This window comes from Canis aureus, chromosome 17, assembly GCF_053574225.1.
Source record: "Canis aureus isolate CA01 chromosome 17, VMU_Caureus_v.1.0, whole genome shotgun sequence".
Taxonomy (NCBI): domain Eukaryota; kingdom Metazoa; phylum Chordata; class Mammalia; order Carnivora; family Canidae; genus Canis; species Canis aureus.
This window is the reverse complement of record NC_135627.1, coordinates 29,454,681-29,471,014: the sequence shown is the minus strand read 5'-3', so window position 1 is coordinate 29,471,014 and position 16,334 is coordinate 29,454,681. Positions and strand designations below refer to the sequence as shown.

Below are 16,334 nucleotides of genomic sequence, written 5' to 3'. Positions count from 1 at the left end.
TTATTATTATTATTATTATTATTATTAATCATTTTTAACGTAAACCAGTGTTGAAAGTTTCGTGGTGCTTAAGGCGTCCGCTTGACCTAGGCAAACTGCAGCGAGGGGAGCCTTTTGAACCTCGCTGAGCTGCTAGTCGCTCCCCTCTCGGGACGTCCCCGAGGCGCTCACACGGTGGGAGTGGCCCTGCGCGAGCTCCTAATTACCCGCTGCGGAACTCCGGCTCCCTCTCGCAGGGGACGAGGAGCACGCAGCGCGCATGTGCGGGCCCCGCGCGCTCCCCGCGCGCTCCGTGCGCGCCCCGTCCGCCGGGCGCTCCCAGCCCGCGGCGCCCCGCCTGCCGCCCCCGACACCGCTGCGCAAGCGCGCGGGGGGTCCGGGCCTCGGACCGCTGACCGGTCGCGGGGCGGTTAGCGGCGGGGCCGGGTGGCAGCCGGGGCCCGCCGGCTGGTGGCTGTCCCGCCGTCCGAGAGGAACTGCGGTCGGTCTCGGGCGGCTGGACGCCTTCAGGCCGCGAGTCTCCCGGCAGGAGGCGCTTGGCCGAGGCTCGCGCGCTCGGGGCGCTGGGATGCCCCGCGCGGACGGCCCCGGGTGGGCGGGTGTCTCCGAGGCTGGGGGAGAATCCGAGTCGGGTCGGGGGAGGGCGGGTCCCTCCTGGCTGCAAATTATGACCCAATCAGCTCAGCCTGTGGTTGGAAACGGCACCCGCCCTTCCACCCGCTCGGGACTCCGAGTCCAGCCCGGGGACAGGTGAGCTGCCGCGGGCGGCGGCTGCAGGGGAGGCAGCAGCCCCGCGAGGCGGCCCCCGAAGCAACTCCCGGAGTCCGAGGAGCGCTCGTCCGCTCCGCTCCCGAGGCCCTGCCCCGCCCCGCCCCGCCCCGCCCGCGCCCAGCCCCGCGAGCCGGGCTCTCCCGTTTCGGGCAGAGCGACTGGGAGGGCTGCCTGTCTCCCATCAAGTTGACAACAATTAGGAAAGTTTTTAATTAGCTTCTTGTTATCATTCATTTTATTAATTTCCAGGACTCTCAGGCCATGAATTATTCAAAGGGCAAGGCAACCGGAGCGGGGCGGTCGCGCGCCCCCGCCGCACGTTCCCGGCCCGGCTCCGGGAGCGCCCCTTGCCCGCCGCCCCGGAGGGCGTGAGCCGGCCCCGCGCCGCCAGCCGCGGCGGCGCGAAGGTTTGATCAAATATTAAATAACGTAATTATTGCGACAAGGCTTATCTCGCAGGTGGAAAAGAGGCTCCCCGCGAGAATTAGAATTCGGCTGCTATTTAAAAAAAAAAAAAATCAATTAAGCTTGCGGTCTCCTTTGAAACCGCCCGCGAGCTGTGTGTGGCTCCCGTCGTGGGGCTACGACCGCGGCGCCAGGAACACCGATAAGCAGCACCGCACCAGGTAATAACTGTGGTCCTCACCTTTATCATCCCGCTGGCCACCAAGGCAATTCAAGTGGAGTGCGGAACACTTGCTTTTTTAGCCAGAGTCAGAAGTCACAATTCCAACTTCATGGACTAGACACTTATGAAAGCTCATCCCCGCCCCCGCCCCCCCCCCCCAGACAGGTGCAGCGGGGATGCTTCACGCAAGGTCGACGGGAGAGGCCCAGGCGACACCGCCCAGAGGGCCGCGGGCGGGGGCTGGCCAGGTGAGTCGTAGGGGCTCGGGCGCCCTGCCTTGTGCTGCGCGTGGTAACAGGGCCGAAGAAGGCTTCATATCACGAGCAACGTAAAAATTGATACGATCATGGCAGCGAGTGCCTACGATTTATTTACGAGAGTGTAATCGAAGTTGAGAGCAATTTCAGAACATGCGTCACACAAAAATCTATTCAGAAGTTAGTTGCTGTGTCTTGAGGACATCATTTCCTAGACCTATGGAAGGAGCAGGACCCTGAGCTAGGACTGGGACAAAGAGAAGTTTAAAATGAATGGATGGCATAAACGTCGCAGGTGCATTTCATGCTTATTTTTCCTCTGCCCTTCCTACTCCACGACCGCCTGGATTTCCTGAGAAGCTGAAATACAAACGGAGCACAATTTTCCCACTCTCTCCAACTGGAGAGTATTCTTTTAAAGCACCGGAGCCACGCGTTTTACTATTTCCACTCACCGACTGGTTTCAGAAACTGCTTAGAGTGTAGTTCCTCTTCAGAACCAGAAAACTTTGAAAGGCCAACTACCGCTGAGTGAAAAGCCTTTGCACTCGCTTCAGGAGGACGTTTGCTTGTTTGTTTCTTCCTAAATTGACAAAGGTGTCTTAGAATAGTCTTATTATTCCTTCCCAGGTACACAGATTCACTCACCAGAGAGCAAAGCATTTCTGTTTTGCACAGTTTCCTACTACATAAAATAGGAAACTCTGCAAAGCATGTGTTTTCATGGTGTTTTATTAACATAATATCGTCTTCTTTTTATTTGGTAAGGATTTTAATACAAAACAAATGCTTAAGTTCTTATTACATACATAGGTCATCATTATATAATACAAATGTATTTGCCTGCAACATTTCTGTTTGGAGCAGATTGAAAAAAAAAAAAAAGACAGTCTTTGTAAATCTTTTCATTTGTTCATTCCTGATTCTCCAACAATGAAATCTGGTCGTACTTTTCCTATAAAATAACAGTTTGGGTTTTTTTTTTTTTTACAAATGCATTTTATTAAAAACTTTGATGACATTTCAAGTCAATAACAACAGAAACAAATCAATTTTGATGGAAGAGATCTATTTTTAAAAATACCTCTAGTGCTTTTTTTTAAAACATTAACAACTGTTTAAAATCACAGCTTTTTAAATGTATTATCCTTTTTTGAACATCAAGTGTTTTGTTTCACAGATTTGCCGGTGAAATTAAAAAGATTTGGCTAAAATAGGATGATGTCAGAAGATATAATCCCAGCTATTAAGAAACTTTGTACATTTGGCATCTAATCTAGTCCGAGGTCACCAAGAAATAAACCATCTCTGGCCTTTCTGGAGCAGTAGGTGGCACACTAAATGTTCCAAATGAACACAGGCATTTGACATGGTGGCTGGACAGATCAGTGGATGATTTTTTTTTTAAATATATTTCTTAACCTCCAAAGAAAAGTCATTTAGTTACAACATGTTTAAAGAAATGTTTATAGGCTAGAAAACCACATATATACCTCCAAATGCCTCTTTCCCTGAACCTCAATTTAATTTGGGGTGGGGGGGGAACCTGGTTATTTACAACCTTCCACCACTCTGAAGTGAGGGCTGTGGTTTAAGAGTTTTTGTAGTTTTAAAAAAAACTGATAAACACAGGCAACTAATATAGAATTTATTTTATTCAGAGCACCGCTTTTCACATGAGTTATCTGAAAGTGAATTCTGATTCAGCAGAAAAATACATCATTCTCACCCCTTCCTCACTTTTTATCCCCCTTTGAATATCCTCCCCTGTATTTGTGGTTGAATTGAGTTTCATTTTTTGACCGGCTCTACCAGGACTTGGCCCAGTATAAACAAAAATGCACCCAAATCATAAAATTGCTCTTCTTTCAGTTATGTTTTATTTGTAAGCGTACCGGGACACATCCCCCTGTTGTATTTTGGCGCACAAAAATGGTTCTAATAGAAGTGGGGAGGGGAAAAGGTAATAGAGCAAAGACATAACCAAGGAGAAAGCTCAGCAGACATACATGGACAGGTAGATCAATCCGTGAGACATTTCAGGATTAACACTGGCAGTTTGTAACCACTGTGTGAGTGTGTGCATTAAAGAAAATATTTACAGTAATCTTCCTTTTTTTTTTCTCTTCCTCTAAATACAAGAATATGACAAGAATGTTGTGTTTTCGGTGAAAACAGGCAGTAGACTGTGAAATCACACTATCCACAAAACGGTCTATCAGAAAGCTAGCCCAGTTTAGTGCTCAGTTTCAAATGCATAGTATGTTTGCGCTGCAAACAATGATATACAACATAATTAAATAAATAATGCCTAACCAGAGTGAGACCTAATTGTGTTTCTTTCTGCACCTTTCAGATCATGCATGATTTCAGTCTTGTTAAATGGCAGAGTTTTTTTCTCATTTGTTCTGTTTTCAATTTTTTAGTTCTTATTAAAGGATGGTAATAAACCATCTCCACACGAGATCAAAAGAGTATCTTGTGCACCAAGCAGGCATTTTACCTAACCACCTTCAACTGTCTCATTTTTTAAATCCAGCAGCAGTTCATAGAGTACCTTGATTATTACTATGAAATACTATACATGATTTTCTATTTGGGAGACTGATAGTGCAAATTAAAGTTCTTCCTACCCAACATTTATCCCCAGCAATAAATTACTTTTGAATAATAATAACAATAATAATAATAATAATGAAACAGTTGTTTTGCTCTCCCCCCCCCCAACATGCAGACCCCTTTGAAACAAACGGAAGGGCTTTAAACCTCTCTTCCTCTCTTCTGGGATTTAGTTGATTTTTCTCCCAGCCAAGTCCTGCTCCAACTGAAAGCAGAAACTTTCCAGTATTTCAAAGATTTCATGTTTTTCAAAGAGAGAAAGAAAGGGTACCTAGAAGAGCAAGGTGGGTCTTGTTTTGGAGAGAAAATAGGGCACAGTATTTCTCCTACCGTCTTCCACCCCATCAGTGTATTTGAATCAATAGGGGGAAAAGTCAGTAGAGAGTTTAAAATAAACCACACTGGGAAAAATAAATGAAAGGGCAAGCAAGTTCCATGAGGAGGGGGGGGGGGGGAGCTTATTTGGAAGTAATCTGTTTTCCAGATCTTAGATATAAGAGCAGAAATGCAAAGAGAAAAACTTTGTCAAATTGTTTTATTCTCCTGGAATAAAATATTTATTTCAGAGCTCCTAAATTCTGCCTTTTAGTCAGCTCAAAAGCCCTGTGTGTCTCTCTAAACGTCCCCACCAGACAGTGTCGAGGCCAGGAGTATGGGCCAGGTCACAGGAAAACTTGGGACTCCCGAATAGCCTCCCTCTCATTCAGCTGTGCCCACCCCCCTCACTTTCTGGCAATGGAGAACAGGTATGGGGTCTCATTGGAACGGAGAAAATAAATCAAAGAGGACACGGATGGGGTGGAGGTGAGACTTGGGAGGGAAAAAGTAAACACAGAGACAGAACAGCTAGCTTCGCTACCCAGAATTTCACCTTCTGGTGTGTTTGGTTTTCGGTTTTTAACTCAGTTCAGGTATGTAGGGTTGGGGTTGGTGGTAGTAATAGGGGTGCTCTTTTTTCTCTTCCTTAGGGGGTAATGAAGCTGCAGAATACGGCTCCCCAGAGTTAAGTTTCTAAAGCATTTTTTTTTCTTTGCTTTTGTTCTGTTTTAGTTTGTCTTTATTTGTCTGGTTTTTGGTGGTTGGTAGGTTTGTTTTTGTACATAGTCCCTTGGTCCCCAGGAGATTTTGACAAGTGTCTCTGGTCAAAAACAGTTCATTTCCCTACTCTTCCCGAGTCTCCCCCCCACCCCCACCCTAACCCCCAGAACCAATCTGCTCCTCTGAACCCCTCCTCCAGCCTCTGTCTTCCTTCCCCCAAACTCCCCTCTCACCCAAATATCCCCCGTTTCCCCCCGCGCCTGGCTCTCGGGTGTCCACACCCAGCACCCCAGTCCGCTTCTCTGGGGAGGGTAAAGGGCAGGGAGAGCGGAGAGGGGGTGGAGGAGAGTGCGCTCGGAGGGGCTCCCCAGATGCAAGCAAGGTAACGGACACTCCAGATCTAGGAGGAAACGGGCTCAGGGAAAGGCCCCCCAAAGCCCTTGGGCTCCCGCTCTGCCCCGCCCTGCACCTCCCACTCCCCCCTCAGTAAGTGGCGGAGAACTTCATCCGCTTCTGCTTCTGTCTCTGGTTGCAAAACCACACCCGCACCACGTTCTTTTTGAGGTCCAGTTTCTCGGCGATGGCGGCGATCTTCTCGGAGGAGGGCCGGGGCTGTACGGCGAAGTAGGCCTCGAGGGAGCGCTTCTCCGGCGCTGCGATGGAAGTCCGCTTGCGCTTCTTCTCGCCGCCGTTGAAGAGCTCGGGCTTGTTCATTTTCTCGCGCTGCGCGCCCTCGGCCTCCTCGAGCCACGCCTGCAGGATGGGCTTGAGCGCGATCATGTTGTTGTGCGAGAGCGTGAGCGACTCGAACCTGCAGATGGTGCTCTGGCTGAGCGAGCCCACGCCCGGGATCTTGAGGTTGGCCAGCGCCGAGCCCACGTCGGCCTGCGTCACGCCCAGCTTGATGCGCCTCTGCTTGAAGCGCTCGGCGAACGCCTCGAGCTCGCGCGGGTCCGTGTCCGAGTCGCAGATGGACGCCAGGCCCGCCGCGCCCACCACGGCCGCCGCCGCCGACGCCGCCGCCACCTGCCCGGCCGCCGCCGCCGCCGCCGCCGCCGCCGCGCCGTGGTGCGCCGCCGCCGCCACCAGCCCGGGGTGCGGCAGCCCCGACGGCATGTTCATGGCGGCCGCCGCCGCCGGGTGCGACAGGTGGCCCAGGCCGTGCATGTGCGGGTGCGGGTGCGCCGAGCCGCCGAGCAGCCCGCCGCCCGGGCCGCCGCCGCCGCCGCCCGGGCCGCCGCCGCCGCCGCCGCCGCCGCCGCCGCCGGGGCCGCCGCCGCCCCCCGGGCCGCCGCCGCCCCCCGGGCCGTCGTGGGCGCCGCCGCCGCCGCCCGCCGCGCCCGCGCCCCCCGCGCCGGCCATGAGCGCGAGCGAGGGCGACGAAATGTGGTCCAGCAGGTCGCCGGGCTCGAGCGCCTGGTGGTGGTGGTGGTGGTGGTGGTGGTGCGCCAGCGGCACGGTGGACGTGGACGTGCATGGCACGCTGTTCATCGTGTGGTACGTGGCGTCTGGCTTGAAAGGGTGGCTCTTGCCCTGGGACACGGCGATGTCCACGGCCGCCAGCGCCTCCGCCCGCGCCAGCAGCGTTTCGTCTAGGCTGGCGAAGAGGTTGCTCTGCAGCTGCAGGCGACACAAACCAAACCAAAACAACAAACAAACACACACACACACAAAGCCACAAAACGGAAGGGGGAAAAAAAAAAAAAAGAAAAGCAAAAGCGCAAAACAAAACCACACACAAGCCGGAGAGCACGAGCAGAGGGCAAACCAAACACAAAGCAACCGAAATAACAACAAGGGAGGTGGGGACAGTGGAGACCGGGAAAGACGCAATAGGAAGCACATTGGGGACAAGACAGGGGGGAGAGAGGAGAAGGGACGTGAGTGTGGGAGAGAGGCAGGTGCAGGGGAGAGGGGGACACGAGAACACATTCCGGGAACCGGCGTGGGAGACCAAAAAGGGGGGGGGGAGAAGAAGAAGAAGAAGAAGAAATGGAGATGTAACTCGCAGCTGGGGACCCGTGTCACGCACCCGAGCACGCACAGAGGCCGCCTTTCCGAGGCGTGAAATTAACGGAGAAAGTGGAGGGAAGTCGAGAGTCATGGCCCCAGCGCTCCGCTCTCTGATCGCAGGCGCCCGACACAGAGGCAGAGGCGACGGGTACACGACAGTAAGCGCCACCGGACAAGACATGCCTCGCGGCGGGATTCCTCTAAAAATCCCTGCCCGCAAATCCCCGCACCTGGACCTGTGCGCACACCGGCACCCGACATGCAGTGTCTCGGAGACGGGGAGGGGGCAGGCGCGCGGGCCGGGGCCGCGGGCGTGGGGCGCTTACCGGCGGCGTGGGCAGGCAGGCCCGCCGGATGGCCTCAGAGCTGGAGTGCAGCGACGGGTACTTGTGCTCAGGGAGGGTGGGATGCATGGCAAAGTGAGGCTGCTTGCTGTTCATGGACATCATCTTGATGGCTTGGCATGTAAATCCACAAACACTCCGAAAGTCTGCGGGAAAGTGCGCACGCCGGCTCCCCCGGCCTCCCTTCGGAGGCTGCAGCCGCGGCGGCTGGCGGCGCGGAGGCGGCGGCCGCGCCGGGGGCTGCTGCTGCTGCTGCTGCTGCTGCTCCTCTGCTGCTGCCGCCGCTGCCGCCCGGCGCTCCCTTTGACCGTGCAGAGCGCCGCGCACCGGCCTCGCGATCCCACTTCTCCTAGAGCTCTAGCCCCGCGCGCCGACGGGATGCACTCCTCTTACACCTGAGCCCCACTTCTCGCGGCCGGTTCGGGGAGCTCTCGCGAGAGCTCCCGGCCCCGCCGCGCTGACAGGCATCAGCTGTCTCTGTCTGTCTGACGCGCGCTCGCTCGCTCGCTCGCTCTCCGCGGCGCCGTGCGTCTGCGCGCGCGCGCGCTCGCCCGGCCGCGGCAGGCGCTTGGGAGCCGCTCTTATAGTGACCACCGGCAAGGACAGCGCAGGTGATGCACCTGTAGCTACCCGGGCATGCGCACTGCACGCCTCACCTTTCCCACCGCGGCTCTGGCAAGATCGAGAGGGCTGGCTATTGTCTCAGGGTACGCACCTTTCAGGGGGAGGAAGACGAGATGCTCGAGATGCTCGCAAGCCCCTTGGTGCTCTCCCTCTCTCAAACTCTTCCCCCGTCTCCTTCGCGGGCCCTGAATATATGCGCAGTACTCAGGCACACCTCCACCCCGGGATGTCTAACAAGCTGTTATATAATGTATACAGCTGGATATTTGTATGTTAAATTATGCCCGCGCATTCCTCTGTATACGGTATAAATAACAACACAGAAATGCAGAAGATGCTGTCTTTTGCTGCAAGAACCTGTTTCTTTCAAGGTTTATAAATAGGTTCCTGGAGAATAATCGCGGTGACAGACATTTGTTTGAAGCAGTCAGACGCTATTGATTTCCATATAATTTAATTTCCTCTGCATACTTTGTTGTTGTTGTTGTTGTTGTTGTGAATATAACTGTGTCAGGCACCGACAGTGACAGCCACTTAGGAGCCACAAGGAGCGTGTGCTTTCTACTAGGGAACCGCTGTTGAAATGAAACTGTGCATTTCTCTTATTGTTTGTCTCCTTTAACCGTGTACAAACCCACATTTCAAACGAGCTCCGGGTGATCTGAGGCTTCTAGTAATCAAAAGGAAAAATAGTTAACAGGGTGTTGTTGGGATCCTTTCCTCTCCTCAGCAAGTACACACACACACACACACACACACACACACTTTATGCTGGATACTCCGGGAAAAGGAACTCACTTCAGAGAAAAAAATAATAAGATGTTGAAAAGAGAACTTTATTTTCTCTCCCATTGTTTTTGCTTTCTTTGCCTCTTATCTCTATATACACATATATTCTTCTCCAATAGGGGACAGGATCAAGCCAGTTTATAGGGAAGTGTGATTAAAATATTAATTCAAACCAATTTGAAAGAAAGAAACCTAAGCTCTGGTCCGGACTTTATTTTTTATGTATTCTCTTATTGTGAAATCAAAACCTAAGAAGAATGAATCAATTAGCCAACCTGTTTTATGGCCCTTGTGTGGCAGGCAGATCAAGGGCCTCCCAGGAGAACCACAGTTCAGGTGCCAAGTCCCCAGGGACACAGAGCTTGCCCCGGGTGATAATAACAGCCCAGATGTTATCACATCTGTGGCAAGAGAGCTGGAGAGCCGCGAGAGGCTACTTATGGGAGGCAGAGATCAGATAAATAATCTTTCTGGTCTCTTCCACACCAAAGAGGACTGTATTTTCACCAAAGAACAGATCTCATTTCAATAAACCTCAGTTGCGAATGTGTGGATCTTTTCTTAGGATAAACGTGTCCATATTTAGCATACCCACTCAATGCTCAAATTCCAAGAAGAGCCCACAGGCGTCACCATGGCTTTTTCTTTCTTTTCTTTTCTCTCTACACTCCTCCCCCGTTGCAGCCAGAGACGGGAGTAAGAAAAATGTTCACTTGCTGGTGTGAGAGGAGCTGCGTTTCCATCCATTACGTGGTCCCCTGGGAGTGCTAAATGCAATTTTATCTCTATGGGGGATAGACGAGAGAAGCAGGACATCGCTGGAGGGAGCGAGTAAGTCCTAAGGTAGTTCTCACACCGGGTGCCCAGGCTTAGCCTAATCCTTCCTGATACCGACGGCAGCGGTTCCCTGAGCTGTCTCTCTAAGGGAAGGAAGGGTCCCGCAGAGGGTGAGAGTCTAGATCCTGCCCGCTCCCCAGGGAAAGGGTGGCTTTTAGGGGCCCGGAAGGGTCCATGGGAGACAGAATTGCAAACAGCACAGGTTCCTCCAGGGTGGGCCCCCAAAGTACTGGAAGCTCATCTCAGTTTACACTATGATGCTGGGAGGGCACCAGGAAACCCAGAAGTCAGGCACCCTGCCAGAGATCAGGAGTGCACTCACCTGCCAAGGTTCCTTCTATAGTTCAAGTTTCTTTGGACACCTTTCTTTGAGCAACACCTTGGGATGGGGCCAGACCTTTGCCGAGAGTATTTCAGCTTTTCCTGGGGTTAAAATATGAGGGCTGTGGGTTCAATTCCCAACCCACCCCTAACCCAATGGACTGCAAGCCCATTTGGGGCTCATCTGTGTCCACCATGGTACTTAAGAAGGTGCTTGTCACAGAGCAAAAATGTGCCACCAAACAACACATGTATGTAGGAAGGAAGAGAAGGCAGATGTGGAGGGCCCAGAAGAAAAAGCCAGAGAGTTCAGCAAACCAGAGGTTAATGGGGAGCAAGCAGGAAGATCACTGAAGAGTCTCCTGTCTTCCTAAAAAGGAGATGGACACTGGACCAGAGGGGTACGTTGTCCCCACGCAGAGCTGTAAAACTTGATAGTAGCTTGTTCTTTTTCGGAGTTCAATTATTTCATCCTTCCCTCATTTACTTTCTACTTTTCTTTCCCTCCTCAAATGCTTAGTAATCACCAGGTTGAGCCAGGGCAAGACATTGGAGAGAAAATGAGGTATAAAATATGGGTATCCGCCCTCCAGGAGGTAGCAGTCTTTAAGAGTGGGGCAGCCCCAGGTGAAAGGGGTATTTATGGTACAGGCTTGAGAGGTGCGAAGAGAGGGAGGTGTAGAGAAATATGGGATGGGGTGGGAGATGATGCTGGGACAGTTATCCTGCCACATCCCTGCTGGGCCTCAGCCCCAGGCTAGAGAGTGAGGCACAGTGGCAGATCTGCTGGCAGTTCCTGGGACCTCATGAAGTCTTTCTCTACTCACCCCACTGCGGTGAAAGAAAAGGGTGGTGGACTGAGGCTCGCCAATAAGTCACTGCTTTGTTTTTCTGGTTTGGCAAGTGCAGTAACTAGTTGGCCCCTGACTGTGCTAATGATGCCCACATGGGGTCTGAGCCCTGGCATAGATTCCTGGAAAACATCCCTCCCCCCCCCCCCGCCCCCACTCCTTCTTCTTGTTTAATGACCAACAGAGATTCTCCCCTCCCCCCATCTCATAGCTTTGCATTTTATCAAGAGGGGGATAATGAATGCACAACTATCGATTTCCAAGGAATTTCCGCCCCCAGGGATAGGGAGTCTATCATCTGGATCAGAGACACATTTCTTTCCCTCATTAATTAATTTTCTCCTCCTCCTTTGGCAGGCCCCACTTCACATCTCCTTTGGCAGCTGCCTTTTCCCGAGCTCGGAGAGCAGAGAGATTCCTTGGTTGGAGTGAACGGCAGGAGAGGGGCCGTTCAAGGGCCGGCGGTGCTGGGAGTCAAGTCTCCTAACCTTAGACACCCACCCACCTCTACAGATCCCGAGAGCGCGCCCGACAGCTGCTGCCCGCTCGGGCTGCCTTTCTCCTTCCAAAGGGGCGCGGGGAAAATCAGCGCTGGACTCAACAGCCCCAGGCGCGCGCGCACACACACACACACACACACACACACACACACGCCTTAGGGACTGAACCCGAGTTATTTGTTCGGATTCAGGGCCAGGGGGTTGGCCCTGAAGAATGTCTACTTGAGTGCGTGGAGTTGGCGTGTGTGCACAGGAGGAGGCATCGGCCCCAGTTCGGGCCTGAGCCCAGGGATCCGGCCCTCCCTGCAGGCCGGCCCCTTCGGGTTCTGGCGGCCCGAGCCGCAGCTCTGCACCTCCCAGGCTCGGGACGTCACGTTGCCGGCGGGCAGGTGCCCAGTTTGAAAGGAGGCACAGTCCACAGCGCAGCAGCCGGGGCTCCGCGTGCAGGGGGGGCCCCGGGCTCAGAGCTGGCCCGCGCCAGAACCAAGGGGCCGGCGGGGGAGGAGCAGGCCCTGAGGGCGGGGCGGGGGTCGGTTCTCGGGAATTGGAGCTGCCCCTGGGTGGGCCCGGCGCCCTCGCTCCCACACTGGCCGTCCGCGGGGTGGGATGGGGGAGCTGCTGGCGCGGCACCTTGGCTGCTCCGCCAGGCGCCTTCCCAGGGCCCGGCCCGGGCTGCCCGGATCCTAGGCGTCTCGGCGCTACCCCTCGCGCAGGCCGATCCCGTCCCCCCTGCTCCGGTTCGGGGCCGGGGCTCCCCGCGGCTCGTGCCCGGGTCCTCGGAGGTCGCTCGCGCGGGGCCGCAGCGCCCATCCCGTCGCACTGCGGGCGGTGGCCCTGCCCTCCGCCAGCCGCGGGGCCCAGCCCTGCCCCGGCCGCCGGTTCCGAGCCGCGTTCCGGCCGGCGGGAGCTCGGGGACTTCCCTGTGCCGCGGCCCGGCCCGCCCCGGGGGCTGCTCGCCGCCCTCCCCAGAGCTGAGGTCGAGTGAGGTTTGGGCCCCACGGTGACCTCCGTAGGGCTCCGGCCCCGCGTTCAGCCAGGATTCCAGCTGGCACCTGCGGAGGAGGTTCCCGGGTGAGCCGGTAGATGCCCCGCTGCCGTCTCCCTGCCGGCCGCTCCATTGAAGTGCATCTTCTTCGGGAACGTTCTCCGGGATGTGGACCAGCCCACCCCACAGGCCGCGCCCCAGTCAAGGTCACTGCCGGTCCTTACCACTCTCGGCGTTACCTATGTGGGTGTCTCTCTGTCTCTCTCCCTGTCTCTGTCTCTCTCTCCACCTGCATCTCTGTGTGGACTTAAAGCCAACCTACCTTGTGGCACATCTACGGGGGGAGCCGGGCCATTACGTCTCGGCCCTAACTGGGGCACGGCCTTCCCCGCCCGCTGGTTGCCAGTCCCAGTTTCGCCGTCCGAGTGAACCCCGGGGCCCTGGGGAGGAGATCCTAAGAGGAGCAAAGGCCCCCCACGCCCCCCACCCCACCCCGCTCCACCAGGCTCCTTCAAAACCGGAAGGGCGCGCTGTTCAGAAAGCGGTGTTGGAGGTGCCCGGTTTAAAGCAAGGCACAGAGCGAGTCTACAGCAGGCATTCCCGCCAGTGGCTGTGCGACGACACAGGAATTCAGCCGCCTTCCCTCTTCTCAGACAGTCGCCGCCCGCCCGCCCGCCCGCACGCAGGCCCGGGTCGAGGGAGCCCCGCGGGCGCCAACGGGCAGCGGAGGAGCCCGGCCCCGGCCGCGTGCAGGCCGCGCCCTCCGCAGGCTCAGCTCCGCCCGCCCGAGCGGGATCCCCGGGAGCGCCCAGAAGCCGCCGAGCCGAGCGCGAAGCCGCCAGTCCCACCGCAGACGTGCGGAGTGGGGTCCCGCCGCCGGGCCCGGGCGCTCCCCGCCGCCGCCGCCGCCGCCCCTCCTCCTCGCCGCCCGCACAAATCAAAGCCCCTTGCGAGGGACTGGGAAATAGTTGCCTTGTCATGTAACACATTGCCCTGATTTATTATAAAATTTTAACGAAATCATGCATATTTTAACAGCCTTTAATCACTGCATGAAAATTTAATTCATGGACTGTAGCGCGTTTAAATAAATGAAGTGTTAATTCATTAGGATTAATTAATTTGTTAAAGGATTGTGTGCAAGGTTAAGGTGGAAAGAAAACTCTTTGTTGGTTTCGCGTCTTAATCGCCAGGTTTCGCGAGTGGTGATGAAATGAAAGGAAACCGCAGAGCAAGTCCGGGGTGGGGCCTGGGCGAGACGCGCTGAGGGCGCCCTCGAGAGAGCGCGGGAAATCCCGGCCCGCGGGGCTCGGGCGCGTCGGTGCTCCCGGGGGCCGGCGGGCCGGGGTTGGGGAAGAGCCGCGCTGCGCTGGCCGCGGAAATCCCGAAGTCCCGAAGGCCGGGCCGGCCGGGGTGCGAGGGAGGGAGGGGGCTCGGAGCCGAGCCGAGCGGGCTGGACCTCGGCTCCCCGCCCCCCGCGCGGAGATGACCCCGTGAGTGAAGGAGGTCGCGCCTTCCGGCCTCGCCGCGCCAAGCCCGGGCTTAATGGACAGATGATGGGCCCGCGCGGCCGCCTCCCGCGCCTCCCCGCGCCCAGGGAGCCGCTGTCTCGCCAGCAGGCCGCCGGCCCCGGCGGCGAGGGCGAGCTTCCTTCCAGTCTCGGGGGACGCCGAGAAAGAGGAGGCGGAGCAAAGCCAAACTTGCAAGGTCAGGCTGGAGCAATCCAGAGCCCTTTCTCAACCGGATGCCCTGACGTTAGGCAGTGGCGCCTCGGGCACCTCTTCTGAGACGCCCGTGAAACAGGCGCCCCTACAAGGACAACCGACAGGCCCCTCGAGGACGCGTCCTTTCCCACACCGAGCTCTTACTCATCCTGAGAGACCCAACGCGAACGGCACTTCCGTGGAGATGCCTGGTTTCCTCTCTGCTCCATGCTATCCCCAGCACCGACGTTTTCTACTCACCGTGCTTTAAGGATCAAAATGGGCCAGAACTAGCTTCTCTGTCAGAACAGAAAGTCTCGGTAAATGCCTAACTCCTTGCCTTTGGTAACCAGATCTTTACACCACGAAATTACGAGCGTTGCACAAGGCACACACGTCTCCACATTGGGGTCATCCAACTAACATTTATTACAGGGAGTTGGCTTGCTCCCTCTAAAGACACAGCAGATCTAAGAATCTGCCATTTCAAGAAGTGGAGTTCCAATTCAAAGTATTCTGGGTCGCTTCCGTCCTATACAACTGAAGATCACCGTAGCTTGAGCTCCAGATGGGTTCTTAAAAGAAATCTGCATCTTACTAGATGTTTCCTCGCTCAGAGCGGGGTTCCGAGAATTAGGCAATAAATGTTCACTATGCACTCTGAGATCATTGCTTAAAAGGTTTTCTCCCTGCCAAGTATTATTAAAAGGATTGGGTTACATCATCACAGCAAAGACTGTGTTGTAGGACTCCCACAAATAGGAATGAAAGACCTTATGAAGCTTTGGGAAACACTTTTAATCTAATAGGGCCACACTCCATAAATGTTAAACTGTTCATCTCAGTTTGATGTTCTACAAGTATCACTCACAGGTACAAAATCTGGTATATGTATTATACAGAATAATTGAAAACAATTCAAGTAGACAGAATCAAGTTCCTGAAACATCTTAGGGTTTAAGACCAAAGTTCTTCCTCTATTCAGTGGTAACTTTAGTTCTAAACCAATGTAAATAGAAAAGAAATTATAAGAATACAAAGCAAATTTGAAATTAAGGAGCTATACATCTTAAAACCTACTATTTTCACTTTTAGTCACAGCTGATCAATTAAAACAGGAAAAAGTCATGTCATTGTGGATGGAATTAAGATTTTGAAAATTAAAAGATGAACACTAAAGGGCATGTAAAACAAAACAAAAAGCCCAGCATCATGTTACATTCCCTTACCTATTACATTTTAGAAAGAGGAGCAATCGAAAGATGCTGTTTTTAGAGACATGACAGATTAGTGTCTGCTTCTCTTATCACGAGTGCATATTGTTCTAACACAGCCTTAGTGCTAACCCTCCCAATGAGGAAGGGTTAAATTCATCAAAATGTCAGAGCAAATACAAACTTTCTAAATGTCTAAGTGGCACACAACTCTCATCACTGAGCTTCCACTTAGTAGTGGAGTTAGACCCTGGAACATTGGCAGGAATTAAATGCTACTTGGAAAGAAACATGTTAAAAACATGTTTAGAAATATTTCTAAAGTAATTTAAAAAAATCCTTGGAAATTTCAAATCCATTCATCCTTTGGCCTCCAAATGTGAACTCTCAGCATAGGAGAGGAAGGGTACAAACTCTAGTCAGAGGCCCAGCTCTAAGACCTGGCTCTATACCATTCCAGCCATGTGACCTCTAGTCCTCAAATCATTTATTTTTTTTTGTATGTATTTTTAAAGATTTTATTTTAGAGAGAGATTGAGAGAGAGTACAAGCATGTGGAAGGGCAAGCAGAGGGAGAGGGAGAAGCAGAGTTCTTGTGGAGCATGGAGCCCCATGCAGGGCTCAATGCCAGGATCCTGGGATCATGACCTGAGCTGAAAGTAGATGCTCAACCAACTGACTTGAGCCACCCAGGCACCCCTCAAATCTCTTATTTTAAACTGAGGATAACAGTTCTTGGCTTACAGAGTTTGGGAAGATGATTAAAGGAAATAGAAGTTAGCAAAGTACTTGGTTTATTTTATTTTTAGATTTTATTTATTTATTCATGAGAGATACACA

General features: G+C 53.7%; 1 protein-coding gene and 2 long non-coding RNA genes across 3 annotated transcripts; 1 reads left to right on the top strand and 2 right to left on the bottom strand.

Moving 5' to 3' along the window:
* The first annotated feature begins 392 nt into the window (after window positions 1–392).
* Window positions 393–2,598, top strand: LOC144287870 (uncharacterized). Its single transcript, XR_013355670.1, has 2 exons — window positions 393–750; window positions 1,021–2,598. It is a non-coding gene; the product is annotated as an uncharacterized LOC144287870 (long non-coding RNA).
* A 2,953-nt stretch (window positions 2,599–5,551) lies between these two features.
* Window positions 5,552–8,114, bottom strand: POU4F1 (POU class 4 homeobox 1). The gene is made up of 2 exons (XM_077854799.1): window positions 7,653–8,114; window positions 5,552–6,933 (listed from the first exon to the last, which is right to left on the bottom strand). The coding sequence occupies exons 1-2, from the start codon at window positions 7,773–7,775 to the stop codon at window positions 5,797–5,799; spliced, it is 1,260 nt and encodes a 419-aa protein (XP_077710925.1). The 5' UTR covers window positions 7,776–8,114; the 3' UTR covers window positions 5,552–5,796.
* Window positions 8,115–9,281: 1,167 nt separating this feature from the next.
* On the bottom strand, window positions 9,282–11,187 carry LOC144287501 (uncharacterized). The gene is made up of 2 exons (XR_013355289.1): window positions 10,243–11,187; window positions 9,282–9,868 (listed from the first exon to the last, which is right to left on the bottom strand). It is a non-coding gene; the product is annotated as an uncharacterized LOC144287501 (long non-coding RNA).
* Window positions 11,188–16,334: the final 5,147 nt, after the last annotated feature.

Excerpts from the sequence above, each read along its gene's own strand:
- POU4F1 (XM_077854799.1), bottom strand. The coding sequence starts at position 7,775 with ATGATGTCCATGAACAGCAAGCAGCCTCACTTTGCCATGCATCCCACC. Across the intron at positions 6,934-7,652 it reads CCTGCCTGCCCACGCCGCCG|CTGCAGAGCAACCTCTTCGC; the intron begins GTAAGCGCCCCA and ends TGTCGCCTGCAG.